Here is a 17,466-nt window from a genome sequence, read left to right on the forward strand (position 1 = left end):
GTGTGTGTGTGTGTGTGTGTGTGTGTGTGTGTGTGTGTGTGTATGTGTGTGTGTGTGAGACAACTAAGTTAGGTTTTAGCACAAATCCCTGTATTTCCCTATCTACCTGCACATACACCCAGGTGTCTAGACCCTACATCACGATTTAGAACATTCTAGAAACACGCATCCCCAGCCATATTCCTGTCTCGATCAGTTTCCTTCCGCTTGAGGCTCAGCAAAGGCCCCAGGATGTCCCTGGGATCGTGACATTCCCCGCCAGGACCCCACCCCATCCCCTTTACAGGTCCCGTGTCCTCTGGAAATGTCCCCAAGGGTTAATCTGGCCACCTTATTCCCTGGGCCCGAGGTCCTACACACAGAAGGAAGTAGGGACCCTTGCCTGTTCCTCTGGCCTGGAGTACAAGTCCCCACAGCTTCCCCTGTGACACAGTCACCGAGCCCACTTGTTCCCACGACAGTTTCTTTCCCGGGGCGGGGGGAGGGGGGCATGGGAAACGAATGCTCTAAGTCCCAAGCACCACACTGAAAGCCTGAAATTTCTGCCACAAACTGCACGTGAGTTTGACCCTTTCCCCTCACATTACCACCTCCACCTGATTTAGAAAACGGCCGGAGTCTTTAGTGTGAGAGACGCCTGCAGCACCCTGAATCTCTGCACCCCGAGGCCAATCCCGCAGGTCCACCCTTGGTGATGTGCCCCAGCCCCAGCAACTGGGCAAGTGTTTCCGGGGTGTACCTAACACCCACCTGAGGGGCCCTGACCTCAAACCCTGCGCACTCCTCACGTAGGGAGGACCCTAGGCAGTGGAGGCTGCCCATCTGTGTCATTCTGGGTCCACTGAGGCCAGGGAGAGGCTAAGGCTCCTCGTCCCCAAGTCAGCCCCAGGGCAGGGAGTTTGCCACGCGGACGCACAGGAGGGTTGGTTACCTGTTCCAGTGATGGCGGGCATGTTGAAGATTTCCGTGCCAGGCTGGCCAATGTCTAGAGCGGAGACACAAGGTGGGGAAAGGCTGAGCTCACAGGTCCTAGATCTGCACCCCTGCGTGTCCCCCGTACAGTCTGAGTTGAATGGCTGGGCACAGCTAGGCACCTGATGCTCCAGGTTTACTCTGGCGGTTGGTCACTACTTTAGGCCTCTGTTACCTGTGAGGGCTTCTATACTCCAGAAAGGAAGAACCTTGCCTGTCTGTCCAGGCCACCCTGGGGAGGGGACAGTGTAAATCTGCCACATGTTGCTTTCCAGTGCATTCTCGTAAGCATATGGCCCATGTGACCCTGCGCTAAGGACACGAGTCCTTGTCCACCCACATCAGCTGTGCTGAATGGCACCAACCATGTCTGCGGCATGAACCTGGAGTAGTGCGCCGTGCTCCTCAGCACCCAGCACAGGGCTGTCTCCACAGGTTTCCCTGTGTACCTACTGTGTGCAGGGCATTACCAAAGTGCTGTTGTCAGTTAGTCCCCAATGGCGGAATGTCGGGCCCTTCCATGGTGAGGTTTAAGAGTACTACCTCCCTCCCAGTGCCGGCTCTAGCCCTGGCTTCCCCTTACTGTATTCTGGCTCGTTCCGGTTGTGGGTGTTGAGTTTCTTGTTGATCTCTTGCTTCTTTGACTTCACCATGGCGGAGTTGCTCTCAGTCAGCTTACTGAAGAAGGCTGGCGGCTGGCTGGTGTTGCCTGGAGACTTAGAGCCCATCCTGCAGGGAGTGTGAGACACCAGGGTCAGCAGGCTGGGCACTGTGACCTTTAGCAACAGGGAGCTCACCGCTTGAGCCACTGTGAGGTGCTAAGGACCAGCTGGTTCCCATCCCAGGCCTGCTGGGATCTGAACTTAGCCTTGGCTTTGGGGAGTTTGTGAGCCTCCCAGGTACGCTGTGAATTGCCCCTGAGAACGTCTTATAGCTAGATTTGACACGAGAATCCCCAGGAACTGGACAGGCGCAGGTCACACCCTCCCTGAGGTCCATGTCCACCCCTACCCAGTCTGGTCCAACTTAGTTCGTTCTCAGATCAGCAGCAAGTGATAAAACAGGGCATGGTTCAGGCTGAGATCCCAGACACAGGGATGCCAGGCACAGGGTGCCGCCACTGAAGCCCCCTGAAGGTCTATCAGCCCGCTGAGCTGTGAGGGACTAATGGCCTCCATGCTGGAGGGCCGAGGCCTTGGGTGTACATGGAATTGATACCACCATCTCTAAGCGCGGATTTGTGCCATGGGTACCTGGGCTCGCCCTGTTCCCCGTCCCGATATAGCAGTGGGTACGCAGCGCTCCGAGCATGTCCTGGCTCAGTCATGCCCTCCGGTGGGGACACGGGCTCAATGGCATCCTCGCTGCTGCCCAGGACTGATGTTTTGCTGGGTTCTGGGGACCTGACGGAGATAACGTCCTAGCTGAGGGTGAAGTTCTACCCGACGACGAGGATACCCCACTGCCCACAGCAGGGCCCTGCACGGTTCCCTGTAAATGGCCACTCTGCCCCTGAGGTATGGACACCCCAGTGGGCTACTAAGATCTTCTGAAATAACTTCAAACTCGTGAGCTTTTGCTGATTTTTGAGTCGGGTTCCTGCGGTACAGCCCAGGCTCCCCTGAAGCTCACAATCCTCCTGTCTCAGCCTGCCCAGAGCTCCCTCACCTGGGTAGAGGGTGTGCCACCACACTGGGCTGGCTGCTCAGGGTGTTTTGACTCAACGTTGTGAGCCCCACTGAGGCGCCCATGCCAGGACCTCACCGGTCCCTAGGAATCTTCTAAAATCAAACTCATACAAGACGCCCCACTCTGCTCCTAAGCCTAGGGCCCCAGCTTCTCTCATGCCCTGAGCCTCAGGCCTAGCCAGGGTAAGTATGTGTGCATGGTATGGGATGGTAACTCACTTCCTTATGCCTCAGTTTCCCTATCTGCTAAATGGCAGTGGGACATCTGACCCCTAGCTGAGTTGGCATGTGGGACCCTTGGGTGTGCCACCCTCCCCATGAGATGCTTTGTGTCGGTCCTAGGAGCTTAGTGAACTTCTGTACCCCTGAGCCTCACGTTCCCACGAGCTTAACACAGTCAAGCTCACCCTGCCTGCCCCAATGTCCTTCGGCCAAGCATTTGATACAGACCTGAGTACAGCCTCACCTTTTGCCCCCTTCACTGTGGGGGGATCCCCGGGCTGGGGTGCCATGGTCGGGGGGTGGGAGGTAGAGGTCACTGGGTGGGCGGCGGAGATCCAGGACAGGGCAGCTGGCTCCGGGGAAGGAGTAGAGAGGGGCGGGAAGGGGGCCGCTGAGCTGCTGCGGGTGGTGGCGCGTGTAGTCCTGCGTAATGACCTCCTGTGGGAGGGGGCAGGTCAGGACTTTCAGAGTAGGGGCAGAACCCTGATCTGACTCTTGGTCTCCTGGGTGAGTGTCCCCGGGCAGACCTTATGGTGACAGACAACACAGGACTGAGTGTACTGGCCAGTGCATGCTCGAATCTGTCTGACTAGGGGACATCACTCTCCTATCCACCTGCTCTCCCAATGGCGGGGGTGCCCAGAGAGAGGCACTTACACTGATGTGCTGAGCCAAGGTGACCACCCTCTGGTGACCTTTGATGCCCGGGGCTGTCTGGAGGAGTGGGCTGGATGAGGGCTGGCTCTCGGGCAGTGGCCGCAGATGTGGGAGGTGGGCAGCCTCCGCACTGAGCTTCATGGGGCCTGAGGACACCAGCAGAGAGAGCACTGTCAGGGGCCGGGGACAGCGTGGAGCCGTGCCTCCGTCTCCCCAGCTGCCACTCTCCCGGGTTGTCACCTGGCTGCTTGTGCCGCAGCTCCCCTTCCAAGTGGCTCTTCTCCAGCTCTTCCAGAGGTTTGGAGAGCCCCTTGTCGTGGGTCAGGCTGGGGGAGCTCACCGGGCTGATGGGCTCCACCCCATCGGGGCTGTAGCCAGCTCCGCTGTGGTAACCTGAAACAGGTGAGTGGGGTCAGAAGGTGGGGTGGACTTGGGTTTGGGGTGGGCTTGGGACGAGCCATTCCTCCACGGTCTGGGCCTCAAGATGGAAGGAAATTATCTAAGCCTAGGGGTGGCCAGAGAGGAGGAACAGCAAGCGACGGAGAGTTCCATGTATCAGGGTACAGACACACCCAAAGGAATGTGGGAGTCTGGCTTGGGCAGTGTGGGGCTCGGGTAGGAGAGGAGAGACTGGGAGGCAGTGGTGGAGAAACTGGAGAGAGGATGTGAGTGTGCATGGGGTCAGGGTGTGGTGGTGTGGGGTTCAAGCTGAGTGACACCGGGTCCCTAGGCCCTGCCTTGGCCCAGTCCCACTGTCCCTGATCACTCCCTTTGGGCTATATTCTGGTATAGGAAGAGGAGGTGGGCACCCGGCCTCACTCCCCCGTCTTCCCCCTCCCTCCCTGCCTTGGCTTCCTCCAGGAACGGGGGCAACAGTCAGCTGGCAGCCCCCTGCATCCCCACTCCCCAAAACGAAGGTGCAGGTAGTGGCGGGAGATGGGAGGCGCGGTCGGAGTCCAAACCACAGATCCATTCATTAAAGGAAAAAAGGTGAAAAATCCAAAAAGAAAAAAGGAGAAAAAAAAGAAAAAAAAAAAGAAAAAAAAAAACTCATGATGACAGGATGGGCAAACGATGAGGGGCCCGTGTGGGCGGAGTCACCACAGCGTGCCAACTGACCAGGATGACGAGCTCGAAACAAAATACCAAAACCAACCGAAAAAAAGGGGGAAAAATTAAAAGCAAAGATCTGAAAATATCTTTAGGCCACAGATGGGGTGGGCAGGCGGCGGGCCGGATGTCTTACCGTCGCCAGGGGAGTCGTTGGCCAGCGAACCTCCTTCTCGCGGCCCCCTTTCGTGAGCAATTTGACGCGTGATTATTGCGTCTATGAACGTGGCCGCTGTCAGGGTGGTCTTACCCAGAGAACGGAGTTCCAATTCCTGGATGGAAAAGGGTTTACTTTGAGTCTTTTCGCGGTGCAGATCTGAGGCCGAGGTGGGCGCCGGCGGGTCCGGACTGGCATGGTGGGGTGCAAGGCTCTTTGCTGGGGTGCGGGCGATGGCCGTGTGGCTGGAGCTGGGGGGTGCTAGGGATCGGGGCTCGGAGCTCTTGCTGGGTGAGGAGGCGGGCTCCCGGGCCGGGGGCTTGGCGAGGAAGGCGTGGCCAGCGTCCACACGGGGCCGCTCGGGCCGGGCGACCCGAGAGGTCTCCTTGGGTAACAGGACGGGTTCCATGAGGGTAGGGTAGACCCCTTCAAGGGTGCCACCAAGTGGGCAGTGGGTGGCAGGTGGGAATGTGGCAGCTGGGCGGACAGGCGAAGAGGTGGAGGTGGACCTGCAAGGACAGGGAGAGGGTCAGGCAGTGCTGGCCAATGGCTTCCTACCTCACACCCTCGGAGTCCCTGACTGAGAGTCCCTGCCTAGATTCTCTCTCCCCGAGGCGTCCAGGACAAGTCCCCTCCTGACTGACCCTCCTATGCTGTGCTTGGCTCCCCATTCAGTCCCTCTCACCTAAAGCTTTTTACCGAGTCTCTACCGTGTATCAAGCCCCCTCCCAGATGATCAGAATTCAGCCTTTAAGGCAAGGGTGCGGGGGCTTCTGGGAAGACAGTAACAGAGGGGGACTAGCCTCTCGCAGAGTTCAGAGAGAAGCCTGGTGCGGGGAGGGCAGGAAGCTCAAGCAGGTCCGGCAGGAGGTACTCCTAGAAGCCGGCAGGAGTGTGGGGCCTCTCAGCAGTGAGTAGCGCCGCGGGCATCACCGGTCCTGCAGCCTCACACGGAGCCCTGTTCTGTTCTCTCAAGTTGTGACTGCTGGGCCTTATACACTAGTGGCTACCAACTGACTCGGTGCACCCACCCCCATCATCCACCACCTGTAGTCCGTCTGTCTGCCCATCCATCCACTCCTCTATCCATTCATCTGCTCCTCTGCCTGCCCATTCAGCCATCCATCCATCTACCTTTCTATACATCTCAACTTATCTATCCATCTACCACTGATACACAACCATCCAGCTGCCCAGTGTATACCCATTCATCTGTGTGTCTGCTTACCTGTCCATCAGTCCACACATCCACCTATCCAATACACCCATTCGTCCACCCAGGCGCTATCCATCCACTTACACTTATCGACCTGCTCCAACTCATCCATCCACCCACCCACCCAATCCATCCATTCAACTTGCCACCTGTTTACTCATATATGCATCCATCAGTCTGTCCATCCATCCGTCCGTCCCTCCCTCTCTCTGCCCATCCATCCCTCCATCCGTCCATCTGTCAATCCATCTGTCTCTCCATCATTCATCCGTCTTTCCATCCATCCATCCATCCATCCATCCATCCGACCATCCATCCATCCATCCCCACCCATCCCCCTGGATCTTTGTTCACCCTGCTACCTGTTTATCCAGAGCATCCTCTATCTGCCCACTGTCATCTGCCCAGCTACCTGCTTCTATCTCCCCGTCTACTCACTGCGTGCCCTCTCCTCTGGGCCATCCTCCACCTGCCTGCATGCCACCCATCTACCCACTCTCCCGTAATCTCACTCACTCACCCACCTTCTGATCCTGCTGCCATCTGTTCAACTCTCTACCCGTCTGTCCACCCACACACACCCCTCCCACTCAGCAAACCCATCTGTGTGCCCTCCCCCCAGGCTTGTTCCCCCCGGTGCCAACCTGGCCCACCTCAGGACCGTGGGCGTGCCGGGTTCCACGGAGGTGACCACGCCCTTCATGCTCGTGTTGTGCAGCACACTGGGCCTCTGCTGCAAGGCGTCCTGGGTCCGGGGGGAGATGGGCGAGTGCTGGTGGGTGTGGGAGGCGGGGCGGCTGCTGCCCCCAGCCCCGCTGCTCTGCTCCGTACCTGGTGACAGGCCGCCGAGTCAGGGGGCAGGCCCAGGTGGCCCATGAGGACCTGGGGGTGGGGCGGGGTCTGGGGTGCCCTACCAGGTCTCCAGATGGGTGCATGCTCCACTGTGGCGGTAGACGTGAGGATGGACTTGTCTCGTTCCCGTTCCCGTTCCCGCTCCGATGAAGATGTGGCAGTTGGTTTAGCTAGGTGAGTGGGGCCTCCTGGAAACCCCAGGGCCAGAGTGTGAGCCAGAGCCAAGGGGCCAGAGCTTACCTGCAGGGCACCGGGAGTGAGACCCGAACCCACCCACCCACTTGCCAGCGCACCTGGGGACAGCGGTGAGCTACTGTGGCGGCTGCTGAAGGGTGGGGGCGCAGTGGGGAGGTAGGCAAGGCGGTCGATGGCGGTGGCAGGGGTGCCTGGCGTTGGTGGCACCAGCACGGGCAGGTGTGGCACTTGGGACAGGTCGATAATGCCTGCAGGGGTCAGAGGGTTGTCAGCTGCAGAGGTCTGACTTCCTGTCCCCACAGGTGTAGGCCCGAGACCTTGCGCCTGCAGTACCCCTCACTGGTGCCAAGCTTGGCCCCAGGTCCCCTTCTCAAGGCTCTGACAGGTAGTGTCTCTCAACCAACATCTTTTGAACTGAAACACTGCCTTTGCACAGGATCGGCTCCTTGCCTTCAGCCATCACCCTCTGAAACCCACAGAGGGCGCAGCAGTAGTGACAAAGTGATCCAGGCTCTTCACAGGCTCTGGAAGTCGGTGCCCCAAAAGGCCTCACACTCATTCCTTTCTGGGTTTTTTGTTTTGTGTGTGTGTCATTTGTATTAAAAATGGGCTCATATAGCCCAGGCTGGCCCCTCAAGCTTTATGTAGCTGAGGCTGGCCTTGAACCCCCCCCCCCGCATACTTTGAGAATATGTATGCAATACCAGGTCCAGCCTGTGTTCTGATCTCTTGGATACCAAAAGATGCCTCATACCAAGGTCTCAGAACAACATGCATGGTAGCAAGAGGTGCCTGCTACATACCCAGCAGCCAGATGTGGACAGATAGATCTCAGCAGCACCACCCTGCTTCTCCCAAGGAGTCAGCATGCACCGCCCAGCCCACCCGGGCAACGCTGACCCCTCTGCCCACCTCGCGCAGTACACACAGAGACACTCGTCTTCTGCAAGCCTCTGCTGACGGGCGTGGTCCTGGGTAACTCACCTCGTGGGCCAGCGGCATAATTGAGGGCCAGCGAGGACTCTCGCGGTGACAGACCCCTCAGCATGTCGGCGCGCTGGGCCATGGCGGAGGCGGCGTTGTGGTGCATCTGCTGCGAGGTGATGTAGTCATTGATGATGGTCTGGCGGTTCTCCAGGGCCGCGGTGTCAGGGTAGCCGCGGATGAGGTAAGGCGGGTACAGGTGTGGGTAGGTGGGGCTGGGGGCCAAGTGCCGGGGCAGGTAGTAGGCTGCGGCTGCTGGGGAGGGAGGGATGAAGGGAGGGAGGGTCAGGTGGCCCGTGCCTAATCTCCTCACTCCCCACTTCTGCAAGGACAGCTTCCACTCCCTGTGCACCCACATGCCTCCCCAGTGTACACACAGAGCTTAAGACTCGCTCCCTCATCTTGTGGGGTGTCTGCTGTCAATGCTTTGGGAAGTGCTCCAGGAAATAATGCGTCAAAATACAGTTCCTGACACCCTAACAAAGGAGCCTTTAAAAAGGCTCACGCCACAGCTCTCACTGGAGCCCCTCACTAACTGCAAGGTACAGATGGGTCCTGCGGGGAAAGAAGCCCACTGAGAGACAGGATCCCAAACCCGACCCCTGGAACCTGCCCTGGGCTAACCAGCCAGTGATCCCTGCCAAGCCTAGCTCCCACTCTCCAGACCCCGAGTGCCCACCCAAGGAAGCACAGCCCCAAATCTACAGGTCCAGGACACCCACCTGCTTCCAGAGGGATCCCTCGGGGTATCGAGGTGGGGTCAAAGGCCAATGGGATGTGGCCACGGTACAGGTCCACACCGGTCACGCCCCGGAGCAAGTGCTCGTAGGGGGAGATGGGATGTGGGTGGTGCTCGGGCACAGTGCTGTGTGGGGACTTGGCGATCTCCCGGGGTGTCGATGTCAGCTTCCGGTCCTGGGATGCCTTGCTCGACAGGAGGCTGCCTGTGGGGACAGGTCACAGTGGCCTCAGCTTCAGCGGGGCCACCAGGCTGAGCTGTCACAAATCGCAGAGCCTCTTGCCCCTCCGCTGTGGTCCTCTGTGAAAACATCCACTTACTCCCTGGTCACCGTTCCGCATTCACTCCAGCGGTCCGCCTTTTTCACGGGCTGGGAGTTCCCATGAGGAAAAGAGGGAGCGCCCCAAGAACAAAGCAGGCAAGAACCCTGAGCCCCAAGGAGCCATTTGCTCCAGGTCAGAGATGAACCACAAGGTAGGAAGCACATGGGCTTGAGAGAGAGAAATGACCTCAATGCTTTGGGAAGCGCGTCCTGAGACAGTGAATCAAAACAGACAGGCCTAACGCTTAACACAAGCCCAGCCAGGATGTGGCTGGAACTGGCCATAGCCTCCCCTGGTGGCCCTGGCATCTGAATTAGGGCGGCTGGGGTCTACAGGGGTTGGCTAGAAACAGAACCAAAGGTGGAGACTTCTGAAGAGGGGGCCAGCACACAGAAAGGCTGGGACGGGTCGGAGAGTGAGAGTGGAAGTCAGGGCGGCAAAAAGGAACAGAGAGGGAAACAGAACGGAGGTGACGTCACAGGCGGGGGCGACGTCACGGGCGGGGGCTTCAAACCAGCAGCGCTACCAGAGAGAAGCCTACGGAGTGAGAACTGTTTCATTTAAACGATTTTACTTTAATCTGTGTGTGTGTGTGTGTGTGTGTGTGTGTGTGTGTGTGTGTGTAAAATAGCAAGAGAGTAAGCGGTCAAGACAATTTCTAAGGTCAGTTTTCACTCTCCACCATGTCTGAGACATAGACTCCCACTCATGGCCTGTGACCTGACCTTTAGGAGACTCTCCTGCCTTCCGTCTCACTGTGAAGCACGAGAATTACACACGTGCATGAGTATGCCTGGCTTATGTGGGTCCTGGGGATTTGAACTCTGGTCTTCATGCTTATGCAGCTACTGAGCCTTCTCCTCAGCCTTGAATTATTTAGAAAACACTTTGTAAGAGGAACGAAGGGAGCACTGTATGTAGTGTGGAGGCAGGGCAGCAGACAGACTGGCTGTGGCAAGAGGCAATGGCCAGGGTATCCTGCGGAAAGTGAGCTATCCCCTCCCCACAGCTGGCAGCCTGAGCCAGCCTCGCCCACTGACCTTCCTGAAGGCGTGGCGTGGGCTCCCTCGTGGTCACAGGGGAGCCACGTGGCAGGTGGCTGGTGAAGGGTGCCCCGTGGTCTTCATAGGCCAGTGGGCTTTGCCGTGGCTTGCCCAGCTCAGGCACGACGACTGGAGCTCCACGTGTGATGGAGCCCCCTGCACCACTGCTGGTCCCTGACCGGCTCTTCAGACTCTCTTCATAGCAGGCACGCTCCAGTGCCCGGGCATCAGCCATTATGTCCAGTGGGTGCAGAGCAGGGAAAGGCCGGCCGGGGCTGCCGATGATGGAGCGCACGTCGTGTTTCTTGGTGCCAGTGGAGGGTGCCCCAGAGTCGTACTTGAGTGGGGTGCCCTGGGGAGAGGGTGCAGGTCTGTATTTGGTTGGCCAGATGCCGCTCTTGCTGTACATCTGCACAGGATGGGGCATCTCTAATCCCTTGGGCAAATGGACAGAGAACCCTAGCAGGATATGATGTCCAGAGCTGGACGCCCTGCTCACTTGAGTCTGGCTACACATCCAGAGCCACCCACTGGCACAGGGGTTCCAGAGTGAGGCTAACTTCAACACAACCTTCCTCACCCAGTGGGGACTGCACCATCTTGCAATGCTATGGAATTCCTATATGCTATAGCCAGACGTGCCTGCTGCCACCCCAGCTGTGGCTCTGGTCCCAGGCTGGAATTACACATTCCCTGTCAGATCTTAGAGGGCACCACAGAGAAGGGAATTATTGGACATCATGGAGAGGATCGCATGGGGATCCAAGCCCGGGACACTGAGCACAGCTAGGTCCTAGAACTCAATTGCTAGTCAATGTCTGTGTTGTTATTAAGCTTTCTAACTTTGGTGACTGGCATTAAGCCAGAGTACAGCTTTGTAGCCTAGGCTGGCCTCAAATTTACAACCTTCCCGACATAGCCTTCTAAGTGCTGGGCCCCAAAAGAGGAGTGGCACCTAAGCTTTCAAAAGAATTCTCTAGAATCATTCTGGCCCATTACTGAGTGTGTCCCTGGCTCAGGGGACAGCCCTCCCTAGGTGCCTTTGTCTGGCTGTTTTGTCTCTCTTTCCCATCAAGCTATGACCAAGTTAGGGGACAGTGGCTCTTGACACATACATGCAGGTGGAGACGTGGGGAGCAGCCGAGTGACGAGTTAGGGACACAAGAGTTGGGTTTCACAAATACCGTCAGCGACCAGGGCCAGCTGCTGATCTCTCTGGGCCTCGGTTTACAACCCAACGCAACGAGGGCAGCATTAGCACTCCCTCAGGCTTACCCCCCACCCGACCCCTCCTCTGCACTCCCGTACCTGGGTGATGGAACCCTCCTTCAGAGGCCGTGGCGCCAGGGGTAGCTCAGGTGTGCGGCGCAGCTCCTCTCTCGGGATCTCATGGATAGAGCGACCCGCCTCCTTCACTGTCGCCACCACTCCCTCGTGAGTTGGCTTCAGCTTCAGGGGACCCAGAGGGTCCAGGGGCCGGGGCTTGTAGGTCTCAGCCAGGTCCCGAGGTGGTGGTGGGGGCGGTGGTGTACCTTCTCGCTTCAAGAGCTTGGCCTCCCGCCGTAAGTAGTCCTCCTGCGCCTCCACGTAGGACCTCGGGATGCCTGTCAGGCACACAGCATTGGCTCTCCACTGCCTTGCCTGGCTCGGTCTGGGTCAGCACAGATCCTCCCTTCCTGTGGGACCCTGGGCATGCGAACTGACTTTTCTAAGCCTGTTTCTTCGTATGACGAGAGGATGCTAAGTGAAACCACGCTGCTCAGTTTACCACAGAGACACGAGCTATAAAGTTCCATTCAATCTGGACCCCCTCCCAATCACTAGCAAGGCGTGCATGCGTGCGTGAAGTTTTGGAGCCGGCACCAAGTACCAAGTATTCACTCTACCTGTAGACCATGGGTGGGACGCTCACCCTGTTTCCAACCCCTTAGCTGGCATTTGGCCCCGGGGGCGGAACTACACACCATAAGAGAGGTACCTTGCGTGATGGAGCCTCGGAGGTGATGCTGCTCCTTGAGGTGGGGGCTGTGCTGCTCAGGGATGGCGCGGCCCATGAGGCCTGGGGAGAACAGGGATGATGTCACCATATGGTGTCTGGGAGGGCTGGGGTCTACCACCAACAATTTCCATCATGATGTAAGACCCAGTAAGCAAGCAAGCGCCGCCCTTTCCCAGGCCCCATTCTGCAGTAGGTTGTGCCTCAGTTTCTCTATCTGTTAATATTGAGCCAACTACTGACTGGGTCCCTCCAGGTTTGTTAAGAGGCCACCCCCCTTTCCATTCCGGCCTGGGTGTCTTGTGGTCTCCTGGGCACTGCTAGGCCCTGGTAAGTGGCTTCGGCAGGACACTTACCCTCGATGCTGGCTGAGGTGATGGTCCTGCCTACACGGCCCTCCATCATGTCATAGGTGCGTTTAGGGGCGGCAGTCTCATGGGGCGGCCCCGAGCTGCTCCTTCCGTCCTCCTTGGAGCACTGCGACACGGACATACCACCTGGGAGCCGGAGAAAGCACACAGTGTGGGACGGCTGCAAGGGGCTGGCACCACAGGCATGGAGCCGGGCCTGCCAACAGGCAGAGGCGGAAGGAGGCTCTGCCATCCCACAGATGGGACCCTCAAACCAGCTCAATTTGCGGAAAGAGCAGGGTACGCCCACCTGTGCTTTATAGGTGGGTGGGTATGCGTTTGTACCATGGGTGTATGCGCACACTAAAGATGTCCACACAGTCTGAGTCGGCATAGAAGCTCTCAGAAACGCCTGCAGCTCTGCATGTGCACAAGAGGACCACGTGCGGCCACTTTACAGGTGTGCCTCCGCGTGCTGGGGACAGAGGGGCTTTGCTATCCCCAGTGACTTGGGACATGCTAGCTAACGTCCAAGATTACAAAGAAATATTGTAAAGAATGGGCTGGCAGCCGGGGCTGGGACTGACGGTGGGTGACACTCTGAACTGCCTCCGACCCACTGGGCCCAGAAGAGACACATAGGACACCCAATCTCCACAAAGACAGGCTGGAAGGTTACAATCTGAGACTCTGGAGGCTCCCAAGCTGTGACTCAGGGCTCCGGCTCTACTAGCTCTTGGGGCTGTCACTGGGACGTACGGCTGGTGCCCTTGTCCAGGGGAAAAGGACACACGCGGTCACTGGCGACCTCAAGGATCAAGGGGCTGTGGGGCTCAAGGAATAGGGAAGCTGGCAGTCCCCGGGCCTGAAGCAGCGAGTGTTTGTAGGGTGCCTGGCTGCTGGGGGATGCTTCCCAGGGGCGGGTTCCTCAACTGTTAGGCAGCACTGGCTACGTTTTCTAGCCAGAGAGGAGGGTGGCATGGCTCTGGCACAGCCCTTCCCTATCATAGCACTCAAAGCTGCCCCCAGCTTTCCCTGCCTGTGTAGGGGGAACCCTCCAAGGCCAGCCCCGGCCTCTTCTGGGTTGTACGCCTGCAGGATAGGCAGTCGCTCCCTGCCTGGGCCCTGGTATCACTTCAGCTCTGCCCGGCTCTAAAGAGACCTCTATAGACCCCACAGCCTCGTCCCTAACAAGGGCTGCCTTGTCTCACCAGGGCCAGGATGGTATTTTCATAGAACGACCCCGAGCATCAATGTGTCCACCCCTCTCTCTATTGGTAAGGTGGGCAGAACCTAGGCCCAGCCCCCAACCTGTCCAGGCTACAACGCCAACTCCAAGGGCCCCTCTCAGCAAAGTGGAGACAGGCCACAACGGCTGTCTGGGGGAACGTGTGCTGCAGTTCGGTCTTCATGACTCCTAATCAACAAGGGGTTTCCAACACACTCCCTGCAGGGCAGGGGCGAGCTGGCAGGGAGGTACTGTCTGATATGTCAGCCTAGCAAGGTGGCCCTGCTATGTCTACCTTGAGAAAAGACACCCCGGGGACAGAAAGAAAGGGGGGACAGGCATAGCCACCCCACCCAACTGCCAGCGCCTCGTGGATGTCCGTCCTCCGTCCCCACCTTCATAGGACAGGACGTGGCCTTTCTTGCCCTCATAGATGACGTGGCCCTTGGGCAGGGTGTCCTCTCGTGCCCGGTCAAGGCGACTTGGGCTGTCCTCACCGACGATCCTGCTAATGGTGCCCTTGTAGAGGACATCTGCTGGCGTGCCCTGTAGGGGTGGAGTGGCAGGCACCCGGTTCTGTGGGTGACTCCTCACATCCTCACCCACTCCCCCGCCCCGCAAGGCATGCACAGCCACACATGTGCATTGTTGTCAATGTCGCTCATCCTGGCTTCTGAGTGCCAGCCCCGCTGCCAACACCCTGCCTCTCACTTATAGACTCTCAGAGGTGCTATTGAGAATACTATCGTCCTGTTTCATAGAGACAAGGTCTCTCACTCTACAGTTCAGGACAGCCTGGAACTTGCCATCCTTCCTGCCTCGGTGGGTACTAAGTCGGGCACCTACCACCGGCTTATGCCTACCTGACTGGTGATATGTCAAGCCAGCCGCTACCCCCGCACCGTCTATTTCTTCCGGCCATGGTAACAGGCTACGCTTTCCTCTTCCTGGCCCTGGTAACTTTCTCAGTCCAGACACTTTATCACCTGTGGTTCCTGACAGCCTGGCTATCCCTATATGTGGTTGGTCTCTGCCACACCTAACTGCCAGAGACACCACAGGACATTTGTTCTCTTTATCACCGTAGGCCTGACCCCACACAGCACAGTGACCAACCATTCAGCTCACTGTCTCTAGTCTCCCAGGAGGTCCTCTCATCCCCTCCCAACCCACTTGGCGTGCCTGCCTGAACCACCCTGCCCCCAGCACCTACGTGGGTGATAGAGCCTCGGTAGCTGGGGCCATCTGCAGCCCGGGTACTGGGGAGGCCCTTGGTGATGCTTCCACTGGTGGCGGAGCCCAGTGCTGTCCCTAGAAGACAAAAGACACAGCACGTAGGACTCCACGTCTGAAAGCTACCCAGTTCTCCTTCTCGGTGTCTCAAGGATGAGACAGCAGTGAAGTGGGCTTTTCAGGCTCTCTAGAAGTGAAGGTGATTGGACCAGCCTTACCTCTCAGCACAGAGGTCTCCTGAGCAGTGGGCACTCCCAGACTTTCAGGTGGCCCAGCCTGACCCCGAGGGGACAACTGTTCCTGCTTCACTCCACTGAAGGGGGCTAGGGGCGGGCGAGAGGGGACACAGAGGTCTCAAGCTGCCCCTCCCACCAGGGACTGCCCACCCCTCAGCACAGGTCGTAAGGAACCAAAGGGTTGTGGGAACTCACCCAGCTTCTTAGGGTCCACGGCAAGGGGCAGCCCCATGGTGAGAGGGCCCATGGGGGCCTTGGCATGCTCTGAGTGGGGCACACGAAGCTGGACTGACATCCCCTGCTAGGGCGAGGAAACAGATCACAACCAGATTCAGACAAAGGGAGAGCCCCGCTTTGGACTTAAGGATACGCAGGTCAGACACGGGGCTGCCGGCCCTCTCAGCTGGAGGACTGGGGACAAGCCAACAACTGCCCAAGGCCAGTGGCCACGTAAAGGACACGGTGTGACTGCTTCGCACACCGTGTGCTGAGGGCAGGTAGGATGCAGAGGTGACCAAGGGCTTATGACGTGACACTCGACAGCCTGCAGCAGCTGCAGCTCCCCACCCTCTCACTGAACAGAGGATGAACTGAGGCCTCCAGACGTTGAGTCACCTGCCCGAGGCAGCGGAGCGCTCAGCCTGTGATCCACGTAGCCCCCTAGGCTGGCCCAAGTCACAGGGATGAGTCCAGCCGGCTCCCACCCAGCACCATCCCTGGAAACATCCCATGGCTCAAAAAGGCTCCCGGTGATGGGGAGACCCGGCCCCAGGGGTGCTCACCTGGGAGATGGCGCCCAGCTGCCTCTCAAGGACGCCGGGATGCTTGGCAGAGGAGATGAGGGGTGGGGGGTTAGAGATGGGGGGACGCGGCAGGACAGGCCGGGCACTGTCGTGGAGGCCCAGAGGCAGCGGGTGACCTGCAAGGCAACAGGAAGTGTCCACATGTCTCTGCTTCAGTGGCCTGAGCACTCCACGGGAACCCCGCAGTCCTGGATCCTCAGCAGCTGCACCTTTACCCCCTGATCTACACCCAAGCCTCTAAGCCAGCACCCCAATTTCCACTCCCTCCCTAGCTAGATCTTGTTCTCCTCAAAGGGACCTTTCCCAGAGTCAGCACGCTATCCCCTCCCTATGCCTTCAGGAGAGTCACCTCCGGCCCGGATTCCAGTGACACGTGACTGGGGATCCCTGGGCTCGCTGGGTGGGAATGTTCTGCTGTGACAGTTTGCTCTGGTGCCTCAAGTGTCCCGACTCATGCGTGCTTCTGGCCCTTGGCACAGGCTATCCTGTTCCTTCTGCCCCGCATGCCTTTCCCTGTTCTGCAAGCTCCCTCAGTGCACTTGTCCCGCGGGGTCGGCTCTCCCTGGGCCAGTCACTGCTCATGCTGGTTATTATTGGCCCCTGGCTGGATTACTTTTAGTGGTGGTGAGGACCATCGAGAATAGAAAACCGGGCTGGTGAGATGGCTCAGCGGGTAAGAGCATTGACTGCTCTTCCAAAGGTCCTGAGTTCAAATCCCAGCAACCACATGGTGGCTCACAACCACTTCTGATGTCTGAAGACAGTTACAGTGTACTTATGTATAATAATAATAAATAAATCTTTAAAAAAAAAAAAAAAAGAATAGAAAACCTAGGTGGCCTCCCCCAACAGTCTCTCACGCCATCTGTCAATCAAGAGTGCCCACCCCTCCCTCTAATGACCATTCTCTTAGTTACTGGTGGAAAATACCTCCCATGCTGGCCTCCCCTTTCCAGCTCAAGTTCCTCCCAAGGCTGCCTATGGCCGTGCAGGTAGTGCGGAAGCGTTCCCGAGTCCCGAGTCTCAGAAGGTGCCCAGTGCCACGGTAGTGAGCAGGCCACACCTCCAGCCAACGTCTCATCCGACCAGCACCGTGCAGCCCTGCGCCAGTGCAAAGAGCCAGCTGCCTCCCGACTGCACAGACCTAACCGGTGCGCTGTCCACTCACCAGGGGGTGTGTAGGAGAAGGCAGAGGGGTCGGCGGCGTGTGGGGAAGTCTTGATCACCTCCCGGGGAGGGATGGGGAAGGGCAGGCCCGATGACCAGCGTGGGGGCTCAGTAGGTAGCTTCGGGCCCTCAGTTGGGAAAGCCGGAAAGAATGCGGGTTTCTCTGCTGAAAGAGGGTTAAGGTGGGCAGTCAGGGAGGGCTCTGCCATCTCTATACCCTCAAACTCCACTGGCAAGCTGTGACAGGACACTGACAAAGAGGGGCACTGGGACAGGTCAGTGGAGGTGTGCTGCT

At 58.3% G+C, this 17,466-nt stretch overlaps 1 protein-coding gene across 16 annotated transcripts in view; it reads right to left on the minus strand.

Annotated features, from left to right (window-relative positions):
- The window catches only part of Ncor2 (nuclear receptor corepressor 2), a 161,570-nt gene that overhangs the window by 4,883 nt on the left and 139,221 nt on the right, over nt 1-17,466 (minus strand). For 7 of the 16 annotated variants that reach the window (XM_029533570.1, XM_029533571.1, XM_029533579.1 and 4 more), the window contains 22 exons: nt 17,173-17,337; nt 15,984-16,120; nt 15,397-15,502; nt 15,184-15,288; nt 14,946-15,043; nt 14,128-14,278; nt 12,511-12,651; nt 12,137-12,217; nt 11,467-11,762; nt 10,156-10,510; nt 8,776-8,997; nt 8,054-8,308; nt 7,168-7,317; nt 6,937-7,062; nt 6,667-6,853; nt 4,786-5,315; nt 3,780-3,932; nt 3,540-3,685; nt 3,127-3,320; nt 2,226-2,375; nt 1,556-1,701; nt 932-985 (listed from right to left, as the gene is read on the minus strand). In XM_029533570.1, the coding sequence (XP_029389430.1) occupies nt 932-985; nt 1,556-1,701; nt 2,226-2,375; nt 3,127-3,320; nt 3,540-3,685; nt 3,780-3,932; nt 4,786-5,315; nt 6,667-6,853; nt 6,937-7,062; nt 7,168-7,317; nt 8,054-8,308; nt 8,776-8,997; nt 10,156-10,510; nt 11,467-11,762; nt 12,137-12,217; nt 12,511-12,651; nt 14,128-14,278; nt 14,946-15,043; nt 15,184-15,288; nt 15,397-15,502; nt 15,984-16,120; nt 17,173-17,337 (3,948 nt within the window). The remainder of the gene's footprint in view (nt 1-931; nt 986-1,555; nt 1,702-2,225; nt 2,376-3,126; nt 3,321-3,539; nt 3,686-3,779; nt 3,933-4,785; nt 5,316-6,666; nt 6,854-6,936; nt 7,063-7,167; nt 7,318-8,053; nt 8,309-8,775; nt 8,998-10,155; nt 10,511-11,466; nt 11,763-12,136; nt 12,218-12,510; nt 12,652-14,127; nt 14,279-14,945; nt 15,044-15,183; nt 15,289-15,396; nt 15,503-15,983; nt 16,121-17,172; nt 17,338-17,466) is intronic. The other 9 variants (XM_021186851.1, XM_029533574.1, XM_029533580.1 and 6 more) reach the window with 7 other exon arrangements.

The sequence above is a fragment of the Mus pahari genome, chromosome 23, assembly GCF_900095145.1.
Source record: "Mus pahari chromosome 23, PAHARI_EIJ_v1.1, whole genome shotgun sequence".
Lineage (NCBI taxonomy): Eukaryota > Metazoa > Chordata > Mammalia > Rodentia > Muridae > Mus > Mus pahari.